The following is a 21,790-nucleotide window of genomic DNA, read 5'->3' as shown; positions in this document are numbered from 1 at the left end:
GTCTTAAGTCTGTCTTAAGTTTGTCTTAAGACAAATTTAAGACAAAATCCTAACTTCTGTGAATACCAAAAGTAGTAAGTTTAGGATTTTGTCTTAAGTTAGTTCTGTGAATCGGGCCCCCAGTGTCTTGGATCTTGGATCTTGTAGGTGCTGATTTTTACCGAAAACTTTGAAATTCATAACTTCAGTTCGACGGATTAGATTTTTGTTGTTTTGGTGTCAAACAATGTATTACAATTTACTCTATTTTTCTAAACTGTTGTGGTATTTTCCTTGTACTGCTGTTTCTGTGCCACATCAATACTTTACTCATTGCCTCTAAGTTAAGCCTGACTGCTTTTGTGCCAAGCTACCCAGTGGTAAGCACAGGTTTATTTTGTGACTTTTGTGGTTCACCCTGCAAGGGATCGTGGCTGTTGCTTGACGTTTTTCTTTTCACATATACTGCCTGGACCTCAAGGAGTCAATCCTAATTAAAAATTTGTGTACGCAGAGGCCCCAGGGAGAAGAGAGGGTAAATGCAGCATTTGGCACGACCTGATGGCAGCTCTGTGCAACCTGGCTCCTCTTCCTGGCGTCTCCAGTCCTTGTTTACAGTGTGCCCTGTGACAGTTTGACATTAGGAGACAAAGAAGGAAGAGTGATACATCCCCACAAGACACACCTGACTGAGAGACGGACAGGTAAAGAGTTTGCGGGTTCAGCTCCGGATAAAGCTCCCCACAGGATGGACGCGATGGAGGGCACGTGGGCGCTTGTCGCCCTGGCTGTGGTCCTGCTCCTGGGCCAGTTTCTAAATCTACAGTGGGCGGCGAGGAAGTTTCCACCAGGACCGACTCCACTCCCTATCGTTGGAGGCATGTGGGCCCTGAACTTCAGACTACACCATGAAACTCTCATGCAGGTATGCTGGGAAACGGGGTGAATATGGAGCGAGGCACAGGGGGCTTACTCTAAGCTGCCTTCCATCATTTGGGGTAATACCACACCTAGAAAATACTCATACCACAGGGTGCAGTGTCCTCACCATTTGGGGTTGTGCCCCTCGGCCCTCGAAATGGAGGCTAAATGGTAAAAACTGTATTCTCACCTATTCCAAGGTCCACAAACTTGGGAATGTGCATTGAACAGATTCCATACGATTTTGCTTTGGAAAATGTATGCATTTAAGAACCCACTTTACGTGGAATTACTGCATGAATGACCATCTGAGGCAGACACAGCCCCCTGCTTGCACCCAAATGGGGATTGGTTGGGAAATCAGAATTATGGCAAGAAGTCACTTAGGATGCCAGTCCAGCTGGTGTGCGTATTATTGGTTGCCATGGTGGCATAAGCTCGGGAGAAATGATTGTGAAGCCAGTGAACAATCCGGAGGGCTAAAAGCAGCCCCCTGTCTATTAGAAGCGAAATTTACAAAGATGAGTCTAAAAATACACGTCTGCGCTGCATGCCACATGCAGCAGGATATCTCACTTCATTAATGTACAGTACATTTTTTTTAAACTTTTCTATAGTTTAGGCTTTGAGATATAGATAAGAAGTACATGGAAAAGGAGGGCGATTGGCAGGTGACACCTGCGTTGCATCGTCCACAACAATATTTCATTCTGGTGTCCTTGAATTCGAAGCGCACATCGAGTGCTGTTCTGTGGTGAACAAATCCATGTTTTGGTCCTTCCGACGGACACAATGGAGAATTGAAGCCCTTTGAGTCCCTCGGGCAGAGGACAGCGCTTAATTTGAGCCGGTGATTTCCGTGCTCTGCACCAGCACCTCATTGTCAATACTGGCACTTATGACAGCTGCCACATGGAGGCGCTGTTTGTATAATTTCAAGATGAGCAGAACAGCAATTGTTCATTAATTCAGTATTAATTCAAACAACTAATCCCTGCCGCCCAGGCTCTGTTTTTTTAGCTTTGGGGGCTTGGAATAGTCTGAATGGTCACACTTTAGCAGTGTGCTCTTTAGCTTTTTCGTCAGTACTGTCACTGGCAACACTGGCAGGGGCAATAGGTGGTGTAAGCTTTGGAGGCCTCATAACAAGAGCCCTGGCACTTTTTTTCATTACAAATTAAGTACAGGCAGAGGCTGGACCTCTTCGGGAGAAGGGTGGGGGAGGGGCTGCAGTGCCACGGACTCATGTAGGGCAACAGCCTGTTGCCCGCAGGGACACCCTTGGCGGTGATAGCTGAGGCTGGCCTGAGAGGCCGTTGTAGCACAGAGACACACAGCTGTGCAAGGCTATAAGGAGTGACGAGGTCACTTAGGGGCTGGTTGCTCACAGGGGGCTCCTAGAAGGGCAGGATGCTGCGCACATGCGCAATATTGAAGGCACTTCCTCCGCTCTAGATGACAAAATGGCGGCAGGTGCTGGAGAGGCGCTTGCTGGATAGTGCTGGAGGAAGAAGGGGGGAAGCAGGAAGACCACAGGGACAAAAGGAGACAAACGGAAGAAGGAGTTTCAAAAATACAAAAGGCGAGGGGAGAGTCAGTGCAGGGCCTTGGATGATGTTCCTTTGTTAGACCAGAAGCGGCCACACCTGCGTAAAACGGTGGGGAAATGCAACAGAGATGTTCCAGGAGCAGAGACAATGAGTGTACCACCCCCCAGGGCAGTGGATGTAGGCTGCCTACAGAAGGGAGCTCAGAGGCTGGCGGAGGGAGGAAAGATGAACAGAATGAAGCAGAGGGCAACCCACCTCAGAAAAAGTATGATGGAGGAGCCCTTTCTCCAGGGAAGAGCCTCACAGGGACAATCATAGTTTTCAGATGTGAGATCCATTTTTCAACCTTAGTGAGTGCCTTGACCTTGGTATATCCCGATGAGGAGCTGCAAAGGGCAGGAGGTGCAGAGGCTGGTAAGCATGTTGTGGCTACAACGCAGCAGTCACGTCACATGGTGTGGGATAACCCACAGAGAAGAGTCCCTGGGAACACTGCCTGCTCGAAAAATCGTTTTTGCATGCATTCAGAAAAGGGAAGGGGTCCCCGGGGAACACCTTTCCATTTGCGAATGGGTTCCCACCTAATTGAAGATGGTGGTAAAAGGTGAATGTGACAGGAGTCACGTGACATTGTGTGGGATGACGATCCACAGAGAAGAGTTGCAACAAGAGGCAACTCTGGAGAACTCTGGAGGACCAAGGGGTGCTGCAGAGGCCAGAAGATAGGAGGTTTGACCACATCAGCTATACAGTTATTCTAAAGAAGGAGAAGCGAAGGTGACTGTTCAACTATATGAGGAAAAGGTTGAGAAGAGACAGTAGGTAGTAACCCCAAAAGAGGCAAAGGGCATTACCCGCAAGGGTAAAAAATATCAGAAGACCAAAGGACAGGTGGCTAGAGACATGTAAACCACTGGGCTGCTGGAAGGGCGACATGCTGCAGACAGTGAGTACAGCAGAGACTGGGATGACGTGCAGGAAAGGTAGCAGAAAAGGAAGGAGCATGGGTGTGCAAAGTGAGGAACGAATATAGATGCATATGTGTCAGCATCCCCAATATATGCTCATATTTATTGCGAGGAATTTCCAGAATGCAAAATGATGCTTTTTTTTTGATAAACACATTTTTATTGATTTCACAAAAAGCACCAGCCAATCATCAAGACACCATGATAACAGAGAAATATATGCAGTGGTCTGGACAACCCAATGGCCAAAGGCATATAAAATCAAAAGGACATATTTTGGAGCATCCTCAACAAGGTTAAACCATACCTCCAAACCACTTCCCCCAAATCCTACGAAACATCTTGGGGCAGCCACGCGCTGCATATATGGTCTTTTCCTGGGTGGTGCACCAGTCAACCCTGGCCCGCCATTTCCCAACGGTGGGAGGATCAGGGCATTTCCATGCAGTCGCTATGTCCCTTTTAGCCACCACCATTGTCATGGTGTAGAATAGTTTTTCGTTTCTGGACCCATCCAGCCCGTCTTTGATGCCCAAGAGCGCTTGCTTCAAGTCATGTGGGATCTCCCAACCGAATAGCTCAATTAGCTCCTCCTCAATGTCCCCCCAGAATCGAGCCAGGCGTGGACACTTACATACCATATGGAGAAAGTCGGCTGGCTCATATCCACATCTAGTGCAGGCGGGCATCAGCTGGAGCCCCGCACGGTGTAAGCGCGCAGGAGTCAGGTAGGCGGCGTGTAAAAAATAGAGCTGTATCATGCGCAATCTGGTGGAGGCAGTGATGGTTCTGAGGTCATAAGGGCATCACGCCAGTCCTCCTCCTCCAAAAGTGCCGACCCACTCCTCCCATTAAGTCCACAGCCGATCGAGTGATGTTGGGGTGTTATTAATGAGTGTCCAGTAAATGCGGGAGATGCCCCCCCTCCCCAGATCCCCCAGCATGATTTGAGCCTCAGGAGGGCTGTTATCCGGGAGTCGTGTGCCGGTCGTAATGTGCGCTTGAAGGGCATGGCGCAGCTGTAAATATTTATAGAACTGCGAGGGATGTAGGGAATATCAAGCTTGAAGGTCCTGAAAGGAGCACATGTGATCTCCCACCCAAACATCACCCAGTTGGGAATTGCCTATAAGGTCCCAAGACCGATAGCCCTGAAGCCCACTGACCTCCCGGAGCCAGGTACCCTGCCCCAGGGGTGTGCACTGGGTCAGTGTGTGAGTCCATTTGGTGTGACGCAATGCGGCCCGCCAGGCCAAGGACACAGAGCATGTCACTTCCAGCAGACGGGATGGGACAGGTGCCCCATACAGCATCGACTGGATATTGGACAGGCCCAACTCACTGAATTCCAGCTGATACGTCGGATCAGACCATCCTCTGTTAAACCAATCATGCAGGGAGAGCAAAGGAGTGGCCAGGTAATAAAGATATAAATAGGTCATCCCTAGGCCCCCATCGAAGGAAGGGATTCAGCAATCGTTTAGGGCCAGTTGGGACCTTCCCTTCCCCCACAGGAATTTGGAGGCCAGACTGTCTAGCTCCTGGAACCACACTCTCGGGAAGTTGAGGGGGGTATTTTGAAGCATATAGAGGAATGTGGGAAGAATCATCATTTTAAAAAGAGCGACTCTTCCCATGGGATTCAGAGGCAGGGATTGCCATTTTGACAGGTCCGCCCTAGCCCGCTTCACCAGGGGAGTGATATTAAGAGCCCAGCTGAGTTCAGGGAGTAAAGACACCCATATCCCTAGATACTTAAAAGATAGGCGGCGGAGCGGTATGGTGGACTGCCAGTTGAAGCAGTCTCTGGACATGTGAAGGGGAACCAAGACCGGTATATTGGGGTTAAGCCGGAGGCCGGAGGCGTGTTCAAAAGACCGGAGGATCCAGAGGCACTGAGGGCCCGATTTCACAGGATCCGCCAAGTAAATCAGAACGTCGTCCGGGTAGAGCGATTTTGTCAGTTTCTGTATTGGGCCACTCCCAACCCTGCACCTGCCCGCTTGAGCATATCAGGGCCGCTAGGGGCTCCATCACCAGAGCAAAGAGCAGGGGAGAGAGAGGGCACCCCTGCCTTGTTCCCCTGCAGATCGGAATGGGTTCTGATAGGACCCCGTTCACCAGCACTCGTGCTCTCGGACGAGCATACAGTACGTGGATAAAACCCCGGAAGCGGGGTCCGAAATCCATCTCAGCCAGGACGTCTTCCAAGAACCCCCAGTTCACCGAGTCGAAGGCTTTCTCGAAATCAACCAGGAGGAGTACAAGGTAGGGGGTGATCAAGTGTCGGTGGGCCAGGGCTGAGTGAAGCCTCCTCAGACAATGTCGGGTACCACGCGATGGCATGAACCCACATTGGTCTGGGTAGACCAGCGTGTGTAAGTGGGGTTTAAGGCTCTGGGCAAGTATCGTGGCGTACAGTTTTAGCTCCGTGTTTATGAGGGAAATGGGACGGTAGTCAGCGCATTGGGATGAGGGTGGCTGGGATTTGGGAAGGACCACAATAGTGGCCATATCGGTCTCGGAAGGAGAGAAGCCCTTCTCAACTGCCTCATGGAATAGCTGAACGAGGTATGGAGTGAGCGTCTTGCAGTACAGAGCATAATATTCCTGGGAAAGACCATCCGGACCCGGCGTCTTGCCGGACGAGGTAAGGGTAATTGCTTCCCCAATTTCTTCCTGGGTGATGGGACAGTCCAGGTCTTCCTGAACAGTTGAGTCCAAATGAGGGAGTTGTATGGCTCTAGCCCTCAACATATTTGTAAGAGACAGGGAGGGAGTCCCAGCCGTGTATAGCTGGCGATAATACAGATCAAAGGCCTGGGCCATTGCGGCTGAGGAGTTACATACCGACCCGTCCCGAGCAATGATCTCAGGTATTATGCGGTTCGCCCTGGGATAGGTGGCCAGTCTATGGAGGGGAGAACCATTCTTGTCTCCCCACCCATACACGGAGGAGCGTCAGAGGAGTTTAGCCGCGTCCATCGACAATTGTCAAATCTCTCGCGGATGTGTGCCAGGAGCCTCACTTCTGAGGCGTTGGGATTCAAGGCGGTGGGCCGGTCAAGGCGCAAGGCCTGCGCCTCACGTGAGGTGATCTGGTCTAGCTGCGCTCGCGCCACTGGATTTTGAGTTGTCCCTTGGCGACTCTGCAAATCGTGGCCTTGCCAGCCTCCCACAGGATACCCGGCGATGACACCAACCCTGCATTGATCTGGATGTAATGTTGGAGTTCCTGCCCAACCTCTTTACGGAAGTCTTTGTCTTGGAGGAACCACGCGTTCAGTCTCCATGTCTGGCGCAGTGAGGCAGGAGGGGCACCCACAGTGAGTATCACTGGAGAATGTTCCGATATACCCCATGGGAGGATAGTGACGTCTTGGAGCCTAAGGCAGTCAGTCGAGGGAATGTAAATGGCGTCAATGCGTGCTTGTGTATGGTGTGCTGTCGAAGTGTGGGTAAACTGCCTTGAACGCGGGTGCCACGAGCGCCACACATCACAAAGAACTAGGGATTCAGCCCAATTCATGAGATGTTTCACATGCGCCAGTCTGCTGTGGGAAGGGGGCCCAGTCGTGTCCAGAGCAGGGGAACAGACTGCATTGAAGTCACCCCCAAGAAGGTGGAACCCAGGGGCAGGGAAGACAGGAGCTCAACGGAGGCAGCTAGGATCGTGGTCAGCCACGATGGAGGAGAATACAATGACACCAAATTAAGGGGAGCGCCATTCAGGGTGGAGGACAGGGCCAGAAAGGTGCCCTAATCATCATGAACGACTCGCGTTGCCACAAAAGGAAGGGTGCGCTGTACCAGGATTGCAACCCCACGGGATCCGCGAGTGAAGCCTGAGTGCCAGACCCTGTCGTAGCCATATTGCGCTAAAAAGGGGCAGTGGTTACCTAATAAGTGAGTCTCCTGCAACAGTAAGACCTCCACCCCAAGGCGCTGCACGTAGCGTAGGACTGCCGTACGCTTGAGATGGTCCAGGAGACTGTTGACTTTCCAGGACATAAGGCGCAAGAATACTCTCTGTTGCGGTGTGTCAGCCATCTGGAGAAATTGTCTCGGGGAAAGCCCTGGAGGGGCGCACGACCAGGGGCAGGGGCAGGGATGCCGGGATGCGTGACTGGGAGCCCAGGTATAAGTTACCATGTCCCATGATTTCTGAAGTGGGACGTTTTGTGAGCGCGGGTGTGATAAAACAAGGAAGAGTGCTGATGCAACAGAACTGAAAGACAAAGAGAACAAAACTACAGATAAAACTCGGGACAACGGTCCCCCCATCCCCACCCCCACCCCCCACCAGACACTTCAGAAACGGAAGCATCTGTCACCCTAACAATAAACCAGTGAATGAACAACCAAACTAAAATGCTTGTGATTGGGAAAGTGTGGAAGACCCCTCCTCATGTCAGGATGAGCATAAACTAGTCCATCAGAAAGAAAAGAAATACTTTGAGACCGAGCATGGCATCCGGCTGCGGAGCTTAGCCCGGCAGGCAGAGACAAATTCAAGCAGGGTCTTTCAGAAGCATCAGGTTGTGTGAGAGGTCCATATCTGGGAGATCAAGCAATGAAGGTCGGGGGAAGTACCCCCGTGGTCCAAGTGATCAGATGAGCCTGAGTGTCTCCCAGCAGGGGGTTCAACGGAGAGCAGTATTGGCGGTCGGTAGTGGCTCGGCGTGGAATCCGACCAGGCTGTCTCTGCCCACGGCACCTGCGGTATCGGTTGCGTTGAGGCTGAGGAGCAAAAGGTGTGAGGCGAACGGGTCTGCCCCCTCCAGGAGTGGAGTTCGGTCTTCAATACGCAAGGGATGCTCCTCCGTCGCCCAGGTCCAGGCCTCTGATGGAGTGTCAAAGAACAGAGTCTTGTTAGCGAACACCACTCGTAGGCGTGCCGGGAAAAGGAGTCGATACTGGATGTTGAGTGCCCTCAGTTTCTGTTTAACGTCACCAAAAGAACGGCGTTGACTCTGGACCTCGCTGGTGTAGTCCGGAAAGATCATAATTGCGCATTTTTGTAGAGGAGCCGTTGTTGTTTGCGTGCCTCAGACAGGATGGCGTCCCGGTCCTTGAAGTTAAGGACCCTCATTATGGTCGGGGGCCGCACCCGGTGGCGGCTTCGGGGCCAGGGACCAAGGGGACCGCTCAATCGTGAACCACGGAGAATGAGAGCTCTCTGGGACCCGTGATCGCAGCCATTTTTCCAGAAAGTCCACCGTGTGGCCCAGGCAGAGATTGTTGCGCCGGGACCTGTTTTCCGTATCCTCCGCCCGGTGGTGGAACTCCTGGGTATGCGACTGGAGACGGGCCACCTGCCCCTTAAGTTGTTGTACATCATCCTCCAAGGTGGAGATTCGGGTCTCAATCTCCTTGATCCGGGCTGTGGCGTTTCGGGGATCCTGCCAGATGAGAGTCATGTCCACTCGCACCTCGATCTTGCCCTCAACCGAGGTCTGTGAGGCATGGATGGCTTGCAAGATAGTGGACAAGTCTGCAGCTGGCGGGGGCCCCTGCTCTGTGGCCCCCCAAACCGCGTTCATGTCCGAGGTGGTGAAACGGTCCATCTTGGTCTGAGTGGCAGGAGCCTTTGCTGATCTGTCTGTTCTTCCCATGGTGGCACCCAGAGGAGCCGCAGCGCCAGGAATCCCCACCGACAGACCCTGCAGTAGGGGACCAGCAGACCCCTATAGGCGGCTTAAGATCAGACAGGGGAAGTAACCAGTGCGAAAGTGTGACCGAGGCTGGCCCACCGCCACCCGATATGTGTGGCGGATTCCACCACCCCAGACAAGACGGTCCTGCAGGAGCGAGGGACGGGATGGGGAGAGGGAGAAGAAAGGAGAAAGTCCAGAGCCAGGGCCGCGGGTAGGCCCCCGTCTGCCAGGGTCACGAAACTCCCAGCCCAGGCGGCAGTAGGAGAGAAGGCAGGCGGCCTTACCCCCAGAGGCCACAATTCCAGAGCGTGATGGCACGGAAGGGGGGACGCCGCTCCAGACCCACATTCCAATGTGGGGACAGAAGAGACACCGGACAGGGGCCCCCGGCGGAGGCCCTTAAACACAGGCGGGCACCGCTCGATGCGCGTGTCCGAAAGCCCCCAGCAGGGGGTCCCCAGCCGTTGATGTGACCAGAGGGGAACCAAAATGTAAGGCACGGGCAGGGGAGGCCCTCCTCCCCACCACTCCAGTGCAGACCCCAGGCCAAGTGCAGCCGCCCGTTGGCCAAAAAGGAGGGGAAGGGGTCCAGTCACAGGCTTCCCAGGCACGGGCTTCCTGCCACTCGATTTATGTGGCTGAGGATCAGCTCAGGGTAATTCCCAGCCCAGGGTCCACCACGCGGCCGGCCACGTCTTCACAAGGACTCCACAGGGACCTGGGGAGCCAGCGCAGGCAGTGTGTGACCCAGGAGGGGGAAGGGAGATCTGGCCAGACTGGATGGTGAGCAGGGCCACTCAGGGATGAGGACCCACTGCAGCCGATTTCCCACGCATGCGGGGGCCCCCAAACAACTGTCCCTGCAACCCTGCCGCTGCCAGGACTCAGCGGCTCCTCCACTCACCACACCTCGATCTCAGAGTTTTCGGCCGCTCCTCCCTGCGCACCAGAACCTGCAGTCTAAATCCCCGGGCCCCTGCTGCCCGATATGGCAGCCGGTCTCGCGGCCGCACTGCCAGAGGGGGCCGGGTCATGGGTGGGCCCACTGCTGCTGGGAAGCACTCATACCGCCGCTCACTACTCCACGGCCCAGGGCTCCTCAGCGATACTCCTCGATGCGTGGGGGATGACAACCACAGTTAACAGTCCTCCCATTGCCCGATATGGCAGCCGGTATCGCGACCGCGCTCTGGAGCGGGCCGAGGCCCGGGCAGGCACTCGTCGCTGAGATGGGCCGCCGGATCTCCATACTCCGGGCCCACCACCTCCAGCGCCAAGGACGGGAACCGGGAGATGGAGAGAAGGAGCCCTGCACCACCTCTGGCTGGTAGCCGCCCCGGAGCGGGTGCCGCCTCAAAGGAGCCCCCCCACTCATGCTGAGGACCAGATGCATGGTCCGGCAGGGCACACAGAGGATGGCCGGTGCCACATTCAGGGGAAGGGAGCCGCCATTTTGTCCGAAAGATACTGCCGGCCGGGCCACTGCAGCGGGACGATGTGAGACGAAGCTCTGCACTCCCGGGTGTTCCGCCTAGGATGTTGCACCAGGTAAGCTGCAAAAATCAGTACATGATGGCCAGTTTAAGGTAAGGATTATAGGTGGATGGCGGATGGGTCCTGGAGCACTCTCAAAGTGCCTCCACCATCTTGCCCAACAAGCCACGCCAATATGATGCTCTTTAAGTAACTGGACGTTATAAGGACCACCCAGATTATCTGACTGACCTAGTCAGTGTGACTGCTCTCCCCAGAGCAGCTCCGCCATTAAGGTACTGCTCTCTGAGCCCAGAGCCTCTGTGCCAGGTAGGTGTTCAAGGCCCTCCCCCACCTGCAGGCTCCTGCCTGTGCCTCATGCCTAGTGGTCCAGTAGGAGAGCACTCTGCTCTTCTGCTGGTCCGCTCTGTTCTGTGCCTTTTCTGCTCTCTCTCTTTTTGTTCTCCCTTTTTCTCTTTTTGCCCCTCTTACTATTTTGATCCTTTTTTCTATTCTTGCTCTTTTTATCCCACACTCCCTGCCGCCGCTGCATCGTGGCCCCTCCCCCCTCCAGCATGTCCTTCCCGCTCCCACCTCCCAGCTGACCGCCCTCCCCCTGACGCCTACTTAATGGCACGCACTGTGCAGCTGCACTGCTGGCGCGCCAAAGGCAAGCCCATCTGCGCCCATCCGTGACTCGACCGCGACCAGTGCCAGAGACCCTGGTCCCCTGACCCGCCTTCGCTACAACTCCAAAAACAACAGTTGATGGACAGAATGCAGAACAATGTCATACATTCACCCCAGTACAGAGATCTGGGCCTAAATCCATCATTTTTTTGCTCACCATGCCATTCCAGTTTGAACCCAGCCATATGCAAATCAGTCTTGACCCTGTGCCTCATTTTTGCCATATCCAGTAAAGATAGTGGAGCGTTTGGTGAGCCAGGCCCTCTCTGGTTTCCTGGAAGGGAATAATAAGTTGGAGGAAGATCAATTTGGTTTCCGACCCGGTCACGGGACGGAGACCGCTTTGGTCACCGTGCTGGATGATCTTCGGATGCGAGCGGACAGGGGACAATCTGCAACGTTGATATTGCTGGATCTGTCTGCCGCATTCGACACGGTTAACCATGACATTCTGCTGTTAAGATTAGAGGAGGTGGGAGTGACAAATTTGGCTCTGCAATGGTTCCGCTCTTACCTGTTAGGTAGATGGCAGGCTGTGTTTATGCCTCCGTATCAATCAGCTTTTTTTCCTAATGAGCATGGTGTCCCTCAGGGATCTTCAATTAGCCCTATTCTGTTTAATGTATACATGCGGCCACTGGTGAAGATTATTAAAGCTAATAACATTAGTGTGGTCCATGAATAACTTTATTTCGGTCATGAGACCATAAAAGTACAATACGATATATACAAGTACAAGGATAAGACCATAAATACAAGAAAGGTTTAAAAAGATTATTAAACAATGGGTTATCATGGTTAAAAAGAAAATAGAGCTAAAAGAAAAGCATTTCTTCAAATAAAATTCATCCTTCTCCGCCACATGCCATGTAAAAAGCGGGAAACTGCATAAACAATGAGAGGATTGGTGTCAAACGTCAAGACTCTACAAGCTTGTGCACACTGTCTGAGCCCCAAATCTTTGCACAAGGGGACAAGCCAACATTTCCGAATCATGCTGTAAGCTGGACAGAAGAACATGATATGAGTAATATCTTCATTACAAATTTTGCAGGCTGGGCAAATGCCCTCCGTCAATTTATCCCATCTAGATGTTAACGCCCCAATTGGCAAGGAACCATGTCTCATCTGAATATATAATTTTCTAGCTAGAGGAGGCTGTACTAAGTCCAAGAATACCTCCAGCCCAGAGTCGATTTTCACCATTAAGAACTCAGAGGTCAACCTTCCCAAGGCAGCATAGAATTTTAGAATTATAAAATCTAACAGCCGCCAATATCTCTGACCTTTCAGTCCTCACACAGCTAATGCCCGGGGTTTCCCAAAGATGGGGCAAACCAACTTGATAAAGGGAAGTCTTTATATGGAGTAGCCATGGTATTTTCTTGTAGTTTAGCTGTCCCCAAATTGCAATAAATTCCGCTCTGAAAGTTGCAAGTTCAGGGACAGACCAAAGCCTTCTCCCAAAAAGTAATGGTCGTACAGCCGCCAGGTCACTGACGGATTCTAGGTCCATGTCTAGACGCAGTGGTATAAGAGGTGTGCTCTGGGGGAGACCAACCAAACTGCGCATAAAAGCATGTTCTACCTTCTGTAAGTTGGATGTATTTATGTGGCCCCACAGTTCAGCAGCATACAGGGCTGCTGACCTCACCTGTATTTTGTAGATCTCTAGTACAGGAGTAACAGGTTTGAATATAGAGATTCTATGTAATCTTCCGATTCCTCCCGTTATCTGGGATAGCCTCAGGGAGGATTTAGCTACTTGAGCAACCCACACGAAGTGCTCAGTCAACGTGACTCCCAAATATATGAAGGTCTTAACTCTTTCTAGGGGAACACCACCTAGTGCAGGGTTCGGGCGGGTGTGCCTCGGGGTATTAAAGACCATAAACTTAGTTTTCCCCAGATTGATCTCCAATCCCCTCGAGGCACAAAAGGTCATAAACCCGTCCAGAACCCGCTGGATGCCCGATGATGTCCGCGACAGCAACAATGTGTCGTCCGCGAACATCAGAGCGGGCACCCGACCAGAAGCCAAAAACGGGGCGTCACTATCCCTGAGACTATTTAGTTCGTTAATCAAACCGTTTACATATAGGCTGAACAATGTAGGGGCCAGTACACAACCCTGGCGTACCCCCCGGGTTACAGGAAAGCGAGCTGATAGCTCCCCATTCTTCCCACACCTCACCTGTGCGAAGTTCCCTGTATGAAAGCGAACCAGCACATCAAGTAGGTAGGGTGGGAGACCAAGTCCCTTCAGCACCGTCCAAAGTTTCTCCCTGGGGACCAGATCAAATGCGGCCCGCAGGTCCACAAAAACAAGGTAGAGTCTGCCACCCTCCACTCTTGCAGTTTTCCAATACAGGACCTGTAGCCGGAAGATCTGGTCCAGGGTAGAAATACCCGATCGAAAACCGGCTTGTAAGGGAGTCAGTATTTTGTTCACCTCCATCCAATCTAATAGTCTGTTCAGAAGTATACGGCCCATCAGTTTTTGGGTGGTGTCCAATAAACTGATGGGTCTGTAATTGGATGGGGCTAGTGGACAGCCCTTCTTAAAAATTGGAACAATCTCGGCTCCAAGCCATGTCTCCGGCAGCGCGGAACCTTGCAGAATCGCATTAAACAGAGCGGTCAGGTATGGAGCCCAGATTTTAGGTTGGGAACGGAAGAGGTCCTCCGGGAGCTTATCAAGGCCTGGCGCTTTATTTAGGGGCAATCCCTCAATTGCAGATTCCACTTCTTTAATAGAAATTGGATCTGAATAATTGACCTCATTCCCAACATGAAGGTCCTGTGAGCTCGTCCCTAAGCCCGAATGACTGTAATCAAAGGGGGGGTCTACAAATACAGCAATCCCTTGAGATGGTATATTGTCCTGTGCCTGGGAGACAGAAGCCCTCAACTCGGGACTTGAATAAAGTTCTTTAAAATGCGCCTCCCACACTAAGGGAGCAATATTAGGGACCCCTTCCTCCCGATCGCCTCTCAGTGATAAAGAGACAATGGCCCAAAAACTCTTGTGATCCTTGGAGAGGAGTGCTTGTCTCAAATCATTCCATCTGGATTCCTCCCACTCTATCTTGGCCCTGGTCAATTCCTTCTTATAGGATAACCTGAGTGCTCTAATTTTTGGTGTAGCCTTAGATTTAATTGCTGCAAGCATATCTCTCTTTGCAGTTTTACAGGCATGATCATACCAGGGATGTATTCTGGCCCTTGACTGCCGAGTCCTGGCAACTGGATAAAATATTTCACCTAGACTCGTAGTCAACTTCCTGTGTATCTCTGTAGCCTGACTAGGGGAGGAAAAGCCCCTCATTTCACTGATAAGTGGAATGGCAATCTGGTAAATTGCTGCAAGCCGAGTTGGTGAATCCAGACATGTTGGCCATTTGACCCTTCTCCTCTGTATACAATTCAGATTGGAACTTGAGGTAGGGTAGAAATAAGACAAATGCAGGGGAAATATCTGGGAGTTCCACCAAGGGGGGATTCTACAGATATAATCCACTTCGGCAGGGTCCCTAAAATTTATTGTTATGGCATCTCCTGCCACTGTTTTGGGACCCCTTCCTATCCAATCTATTCTTCTCACCACCAAAATTTCCCCTGAAATATTAGGAGGGAGAGGTCTGTTTATGCTTAACCACTGAATGCATTTGTTTTTAAGATCACTCTCATATTCTTTTTTCCCCTCTATAAGGGCCGGAACACCTACTAAAACTACCACATAAGGTTGTGCTTCTGGGGGCAGGTTTATAGAAGGCAACTGGGAAGGGACTACCCTAGACTCCTCAGATCGCTTTGCCTTAAGTGAGGCAGTTTTTAGCAGAGTTGTATCCTCCTTGAAATGAGGTCTATGATTAACGGGTAAAGCCCTTACGGGCTGGGAAGTAGAACTCACTACAGTTGGTGCAGGAGGGAGTGAAGGCATGGAGTTTGTACGCTCGTGGATGCTTGTTGATACTCCTAGGTTTAAGTTCTGTGCTACTGGAATATCATCTGTTACTACCCTCTGACTACCAGTTGCGGGTGATGGTATCTTATCCTGAGGAGTTATAGACTTCGCTGTACCCCCCTCTCTCTTATTTAGAATGGAGACAATTCTATCTAATTTTGAAACAAGGGGTTTAATATGGGAGGCAATAGTCTGTTCCAGGCATGCCTCTAGATCAGCCACCATATTGGTGACCCAACATGGCACCCCCAATTGAGGATGCAATGTACTGTCCGATGGGGTTCCCAAATTGTGGTTGGCCTCCATTTTTTTCCCTAGTTTCCTTGTTTTTTTAGGGAGACTATTTTTCCTCGACTTAGGGCCTGGCTTCCCAGATTTCACAATTAATGCAGGGGAGGAAGGAGGCAGGATAGAATGAGGGTCTTCAGCATTATTAGAAGACTCCACTAAGGCCTAGGCTAGTTCCTCGTTTCTCGAGGCTTCGGGAAGCATCTGGGAACATGACAGCTCAGCGTAAGTAGGAACAAGATAAGAATCGGAAACCATAGGATCAATAGTAATTGCTGAGCAATCCCCCCCATAGTCTTGTAAGCATAGTGTGGGAGTGATAGATAGTCTCCTTTCCGTATTTTCTATTGCAGTGGCCACAACTCCGATAGTCTGCTGCAACATTTTATCAATGGCCGTGAGTGTTGGTAAAGGCTGGGGCAAGGCTGCATGTAATCTAGTATTAGGGCGAGACGCAGCAAGCTTGGATACCTTGCCCGGTTTACTCATTTTCTTTCCACAATAGTATATACAGTTTCCAAAGTAGCAGACAAATGCAACACAATAGATGGGTGAAGCTATAACAGCCAGACCAAAAACAGGACTAATGACAATGACCCAAACAAAATACCTTCATATATTCCGACCAGTCTTAACCAGTTCCAGGGATATCTGGGGCAGGATGTTAATGGAGTTGCCCAGCCCGGCCCTCACCGGCCCCGGACGGCCACAGACTGCCCGCCCTCTGCCCGGGCTCCGCCCGCGCGTGTCCCGTGACGCGGAGGGAGCCGTTCTAATTTAGCGCGGAAGTCGTCGTAGGTGGGGGCGGAGACACTGCCAGGAATGCTGGGATTTGGAGTTCTGTCCCCCAGCAAGTGCGACCAGCAACAGCAACGCGGAAGGGAGCGTCCACCCTCCGCGTGCGTGCAGCAGCCCTCACTCAGCGCCCACCGGTCCCAGGTAAGGAATTTACAGGGTTCTCTTTGGCTGTGACCTGCGGCAATAGCACCCGCTCCGCCGAGGGAGCCGTTCTAATTTAGCACCTCCAGGCGCGGAAGTCGTCGTAGGTGGGGGTGGAGACACTGCCAGGAATGCTGGGATTTGGAGTTCTGTCCCCCAGCAAGTGCGACCAGCAACAGCAACGCGGAAGGGAGCATCCACCCTCCACATGCGTGCAGCAGCACTCACTCAGCGCCCACCGGTCCCAGGTAAGGAATTTACAGGGTTCTCTTTGGCTGTGACCTGCGGCAATAGCACCCGCTCCGGCGAGGGAGCCGTTCTAATTTAGCGCCTCCAGGCGTGGAAGTCGTCGTAGGTGGGGGCGGAGACACTGCCAGGAATGCTGGGATTTGGAGTTCTGTCCCCCAGCAAGTGCGACCAGCAACAGCAACGCGGAAGGGAGCGTCCACCCTCCGCGTGCGTGCAGCAGCCCTCACTCAGCGCCCACCGGTCCCAGGTAAGGAATTTACAGGGTTCTCTTTGGCTGTGACCTGCGGCAATAGCGTGGTCAATTATGCTGATGACAAGCAATTGATTGTATTGGGGCAACAATAAAAAACCTTGGTATACATTAGAACTGAAAGCTCTAAAGCGCCAATGTAAGCAGCAGGAGAGACACTGGCGGAAAAACTATTCAGAAGATAGTAAGGACACCTATAAATTGGCCCTGAAGAAATACAAACATGGAATTAAAGTTGCCCAATCAAATTACTATCAGGAAAAAATTGACTCGGCGTCCAACGCCCCCAGGGAAATTTTCAAAATCTTCAAATCCTTGTTTACCCCCCTGTTCCCATTAACGACCCTGGACTGGCAAACTCACGCTGTAATGAACTGGCTCATTATTTCTCCAATAAGGTGGATAATATTTTCTCCTCATTTAAGCCTCCGCCCGTTGAATGGACCTGGCCCCCTTCAATGGACACCGGTAAACCCGGTTTGGATGACTTTTCTCGACTAGATTATTTTACAGCACTGTCCCTCTTGAATAACCTGAAATCAGGCTCTCCAGCGGACCCCGCCCCGCCTACCATTTTAAATTTGGTGTCAGATACTTTGACCCCAGTTATTCAAGAGGTGATTAATGCCTCACTTACATCAGGCACGGTTCCTTCTTCCTGGAAACAGGCAAAAGTGAAGGCCTTGTTAAAGAAGCCAAACCTAAACCCGGAAGATTGGGCCAATTATCGCCCTATCTCCTTACTGCCAACCATCAGTAAGCTTGCGGAGAAGCATGTCAATTCGTTGCTGGGATCCTACCTTGAAAACAGCAATTCCCTCCATATTACTCAGACAGGATTTAGAGCTAAGCAGGGCACGGAAACAGCCCTAACCACTGTTGTGGAGGAAGCTAGGAAGATTGTGGATAACGGAGATAGGGCAGCCATTTTGTTATTAGATCTTAGGGCCGCCTTCGACACCGTGAATCATTCCATCTTGATTCATAGATTGATGGAAGTAGGTGTCGGAGGAGGCGCACTAAAGTGGCTGCGCTCTTTCCTGTCCGATAGGACCTTTGCGGTCTTTGAGGATGATGCCTGTTCCCCTCAAATGCGTTTGCAATGCGGTGTCCCCCAGGGTTCATCCATCAGCCCTACCCTATTTAACATTGATATGAGGCCATTGGCTGAGGTGGTGTTGCCCTGGGGAGTACAGCTGGTAACGTACGCAGATGATACGCAGCTTATCATCTCCCTGGCCTCCCAGGATGCCCCATTTGAGAACCTCTCCCTATGCCTCAATAAAGTTCAGGAATGGATGGACCGATCCTTCTTAAAGTTGAATGGATCAAAAACGGAGGTGATGCTGCTGGGTTATAAACCATCCAATACGGTAGAGAACTGGTGGCCGTCTAATCTGGGCCCTCCGCCGCCACCTAAAGAACAAATTAAGAGCCTGGGGATCTGGCTGGATCCAGCCCTGAACTTTGGTGTTCAAGCTCGCAAGGTGGCAGGAACCTGTTATGCCATCATCAGACTACTTAGGAAGATAATTAAACTTCTTCCGTTTGAGGCCAGGAGAATATTAGTGCAGGCGTTGATTCTTTCACGCTTGGACTACTCAAATGCGTTGTACTTAGGCACTACACAAGCTACCATAAAAACCTTGCAGACAGTACAGAATTGCGCGGCCCGAATGCTGCTGAATATCCCTCGCTGGACCTCTGCTAAGCCAGCACTGCGTCAACTCCACTGGCTGCCTGTCCAGCAAAGGGTACAGTTTAAAGCGCTGACTACGGTCCATAAAGCCATTAATAAAATAGGACCTTCCCTGATTCAATCTATGTTCCATTTATATCTCCCAGGACGTGCTCTAAGGTCTGATAATAAGAAGCTGATTGCAATTCCTAGAACCAGGAGAGTGCGAATGGGAGGCAGGCGCTTTTCCCTCCAAGCCGCCACCCTTTGGAACAATCTCCCCGATTCTATCAGAATGGAAGCTAACCATCTTAGGTTCAGGAAGAGGTTAAAAACCTTCCTGTTTGCCTGATTCTTCCAAGATCTAGCGAGTTAAGCGCTGGGATGCCTCCGGGTAGCTATGCGCTATATAAGACCGTAATCATTCATTCATTCATTCCTTGGAGGGAGACCATGCTGACTCCCAAGAAATTTTCCATAAGTGTATGACTGAAATAGTGTCTAGGCTGAGGAACAACGCTTTGTAATTTAATAATGCCAAAACAGAAATTCTGCACTGTGTAGTGGGCAAAGTGCCAATGGTTCTACCATCTAACTTCTGGCCGTTCCCCATGGACATACCTTTGGTACCCGCGAAGACAGTGCATAATCTGGGGGTCAGCTTTAATGAGAAGCTCAGCTTGGAATCACATGTGAATAAAGTGGTTACGAACTGCCACTTGATTATCAGAGGCCTACGTAGGGTCCTACCACTCTTACCCTCTAAGATAAGAGGTACAGTAGTCAGGTGTGTTGTTCTCAGCCGCCTGGACTACTGCAATGCTTTGCTGCTTGAGTCTCCTGGCTACTTGGGTTCGCGGCTCCAGAGCATCCAGGCAGCAGCAGCAAAGCTTGTCTTAATGAGAAAACGTAAAGCATCAACATCTCAGGCATTAGCGGAGCTGCACTGGCTCCCAGTGAGACAAAGGATTTTGTTTAAGTCCTTGTGCATTGTTTTTAAGGCTCTTCATGGGCTCGGACCTAGACCGCTGCAACGTAGATTCGGCTGGTATGTACCTACGCGCAGCCTGCGCTCCTCGGCAGCTAATTTGGCAAGGATCCCAAAGATAAAAGATCTACCATGGGGGGGACGAGCGTTTAGCGTTGCAGCCGCGCGCCTGTGGAACAGTCTTCCATTAGAGCTGAGACAGATACAGGACTTGTTGCGGTTTCGCAAGCAAGTTAAGACCAGGCTATTTCCCAGAGCGTAACCAGCTGTCCAGCTTAGTTCGCAATTGTGTTTTATTTTTTGCTGTGTCTTAGCGCCAGGATACCCGTAGGGTTACAGTGCGCTTTACAAATGTAAAATACATACATACATACATACATACATGGGAACAGTCCAGCCCGAACTGCCAAGCCAGGTCCTCCCCAGACTGGAAACAAGCATCCTAGGACCGGTTTCAGGGTTTCACCCCTGTTCAGCCAGGATAGCTTGATTCCAGTGGCATAGAGAGCACGAGACTCACGTCTGAGCATACCCATCCCACTCGGAGTGACAAATGCAAAAACAACAGTTGATGGACAGAATGCAGAACAATGTCATACATTCAGCACAGTACAGAGATCTGGGCCTAAATCCATCGTGTTTTTGCTCACCATGCCATTCCAGTTTGTACCCAGCCAATTGCAAATCAGTCTTGACCCTGTGCCTCATGGGAACAGTCCAGCCCGAACTGCCAAGCCAGGTCCTCCCTGGACTGGAAACAAGCGTCCTAGGACCGGTTTCAGGGTTTCACCCTTCTTCAGCCAGGATAGCTTGATTCCAGTGGCATAGAGAGCACGGGACTCACGTATGAGCATACTCGTCCCACTCGGGGTGACAAATACAAAAACAGTTGATGGACAGAACGCAGAACAATGTCATACATTCAACCCAGTACAGAGATCTGGGCCTAAATCCATCGTTTTTTTGCTCAACATGCCATTCCAGTTTGAACCCAGCCATATGCAAATCAGTCTTGACCTTGTGCCTCATGGAAACAGTCCAGCCCGAACTGCCAAGCCAGGTCATCTCTGGACTGGAAACAAGCATCCTAGGACCGGTTTCGGGGTTTCACCCCTCTTCAGCCAGGATAGCTTGATTCCAGTGGCATAGAGAGCACGGGACTCACGTCTGAGCATACCCGTCCCACTCGGGGTGATAAATGCAAAAACAACAGTCGATGGACAGAATGCAGAACAATATCATACATTCACCCCAGTACAGAGATCTGGGCCTAAATCCATCGTTTTTTTGCTCACCATGCCATTCCAGTTTGAACCCAGTCATATGCAAATCAGTTTTGACCCTGTGCCTCATGGGAACAGTCCAGCCCGAACTGCCAGGCCAGGTCCTCCCTGGACTGGAAACAAGCATCCTAGGACCGGTTTCAGGGTTTCACCCCTCTTCAGCCAGGATAGCTTGATTCCAGTGGCATAGAGAGAACGGGACTCACGTCTGAGCATACCCGTCCCACTCGGGGTGACAAATGCAAAAACAACAGTTGATGGACAGAATGCAACACAATGTCATACATTCACCCCAGTACAGAGATCTGGGCATAAATCCATTGTTTTTTGGTCACCATGCCATTCCAGTTTGAACCCAGTCATATGCAAATCAGTCTTGACCCTGTGCCTCATGGGAACAGTCCAGCCCGAACTGCCAAGCCAGGTCCTCCCTGTCAAATGTGTGTAACCCATTTGTATTTAAAAAAATGTAACAATAAAAAGACTAGTGGGGAACATAGCGGCCTGCTAGTCAGCCGGTCGCGGGTTGAGCTCCACGAACCTCTACAGCAGATCTCCTGCTGTTGTGATGCTGGTTGTCGCTGTTTGACGAGAGATTGATTGGCTATTCCGCTTCTCCGGTGATATTGTCATCCTTCTTTTTTCCTTTTTCTCTGGCCTCCGCTGCCGTCCCCGGTTCCGCTGCCGCCACCGCGTTCAGCTTCAGCTCGGCTGTGCTGGGTTTGCTTAGCAGTTCCCGGCTCCTGGAGGGGGTGCGGCGGCAGACGCGTGCGTGCCGATGTGAGCCAAGAACAGCGGGTGCCGGTTTGCGGCTTGCACGGTACACGCCACTGTTGATGACGGGCTTTCCGGCACACTTAGCAAAAGCTCCTTCTTTCTTAGCCGATTTGCTGTTTGCCCTTTGGGATCT

The 21,790-nt window shown here is 51.4% G+C and overlaps 1 protein-coding gene across 1 annotated transcript in view; it reads left to right on the top strand.

Moving 5' to 3' along the window:
- The first annotated feature begins 502 nt into the window (after window positions 1-502).
- The window catches only part of LOC146786207 (cytochrome P450 2J5-like), a 438,174-nt gene continuing 416,886 nt past the window's right edge, over window positions 503-21,790 (top strand). The window contains exon 1 of the mRNA XM_085635784.1: window positions 503-904. Coding sequence (XP_085491910.1) covers window positions 728-904 — 177 coding nt within the window. The 5' untranslated portion in view covers window positions 503-727. The remainder of the gene's footprint in view (window positions 905-21,790) is intronic.

This window comes from Triturus cristatus, chromosome 11 (genome assembly GCF_964204655.1).
Source record: "Triturus cristatus chromosome 11, aTriCri1.1, whole genome shotgun sequence".
In the NCBI taxonomy this organism is placed as follows: domain Eukaryota; kingdom Metazoa; phylum Chordata; class Amphibia; order Caudata; family Salamandridae; genus Triturus; species Triturus cristatus.
This window is presented reverse-complemented; position numbering and strand designations above follow the sequence as displayed.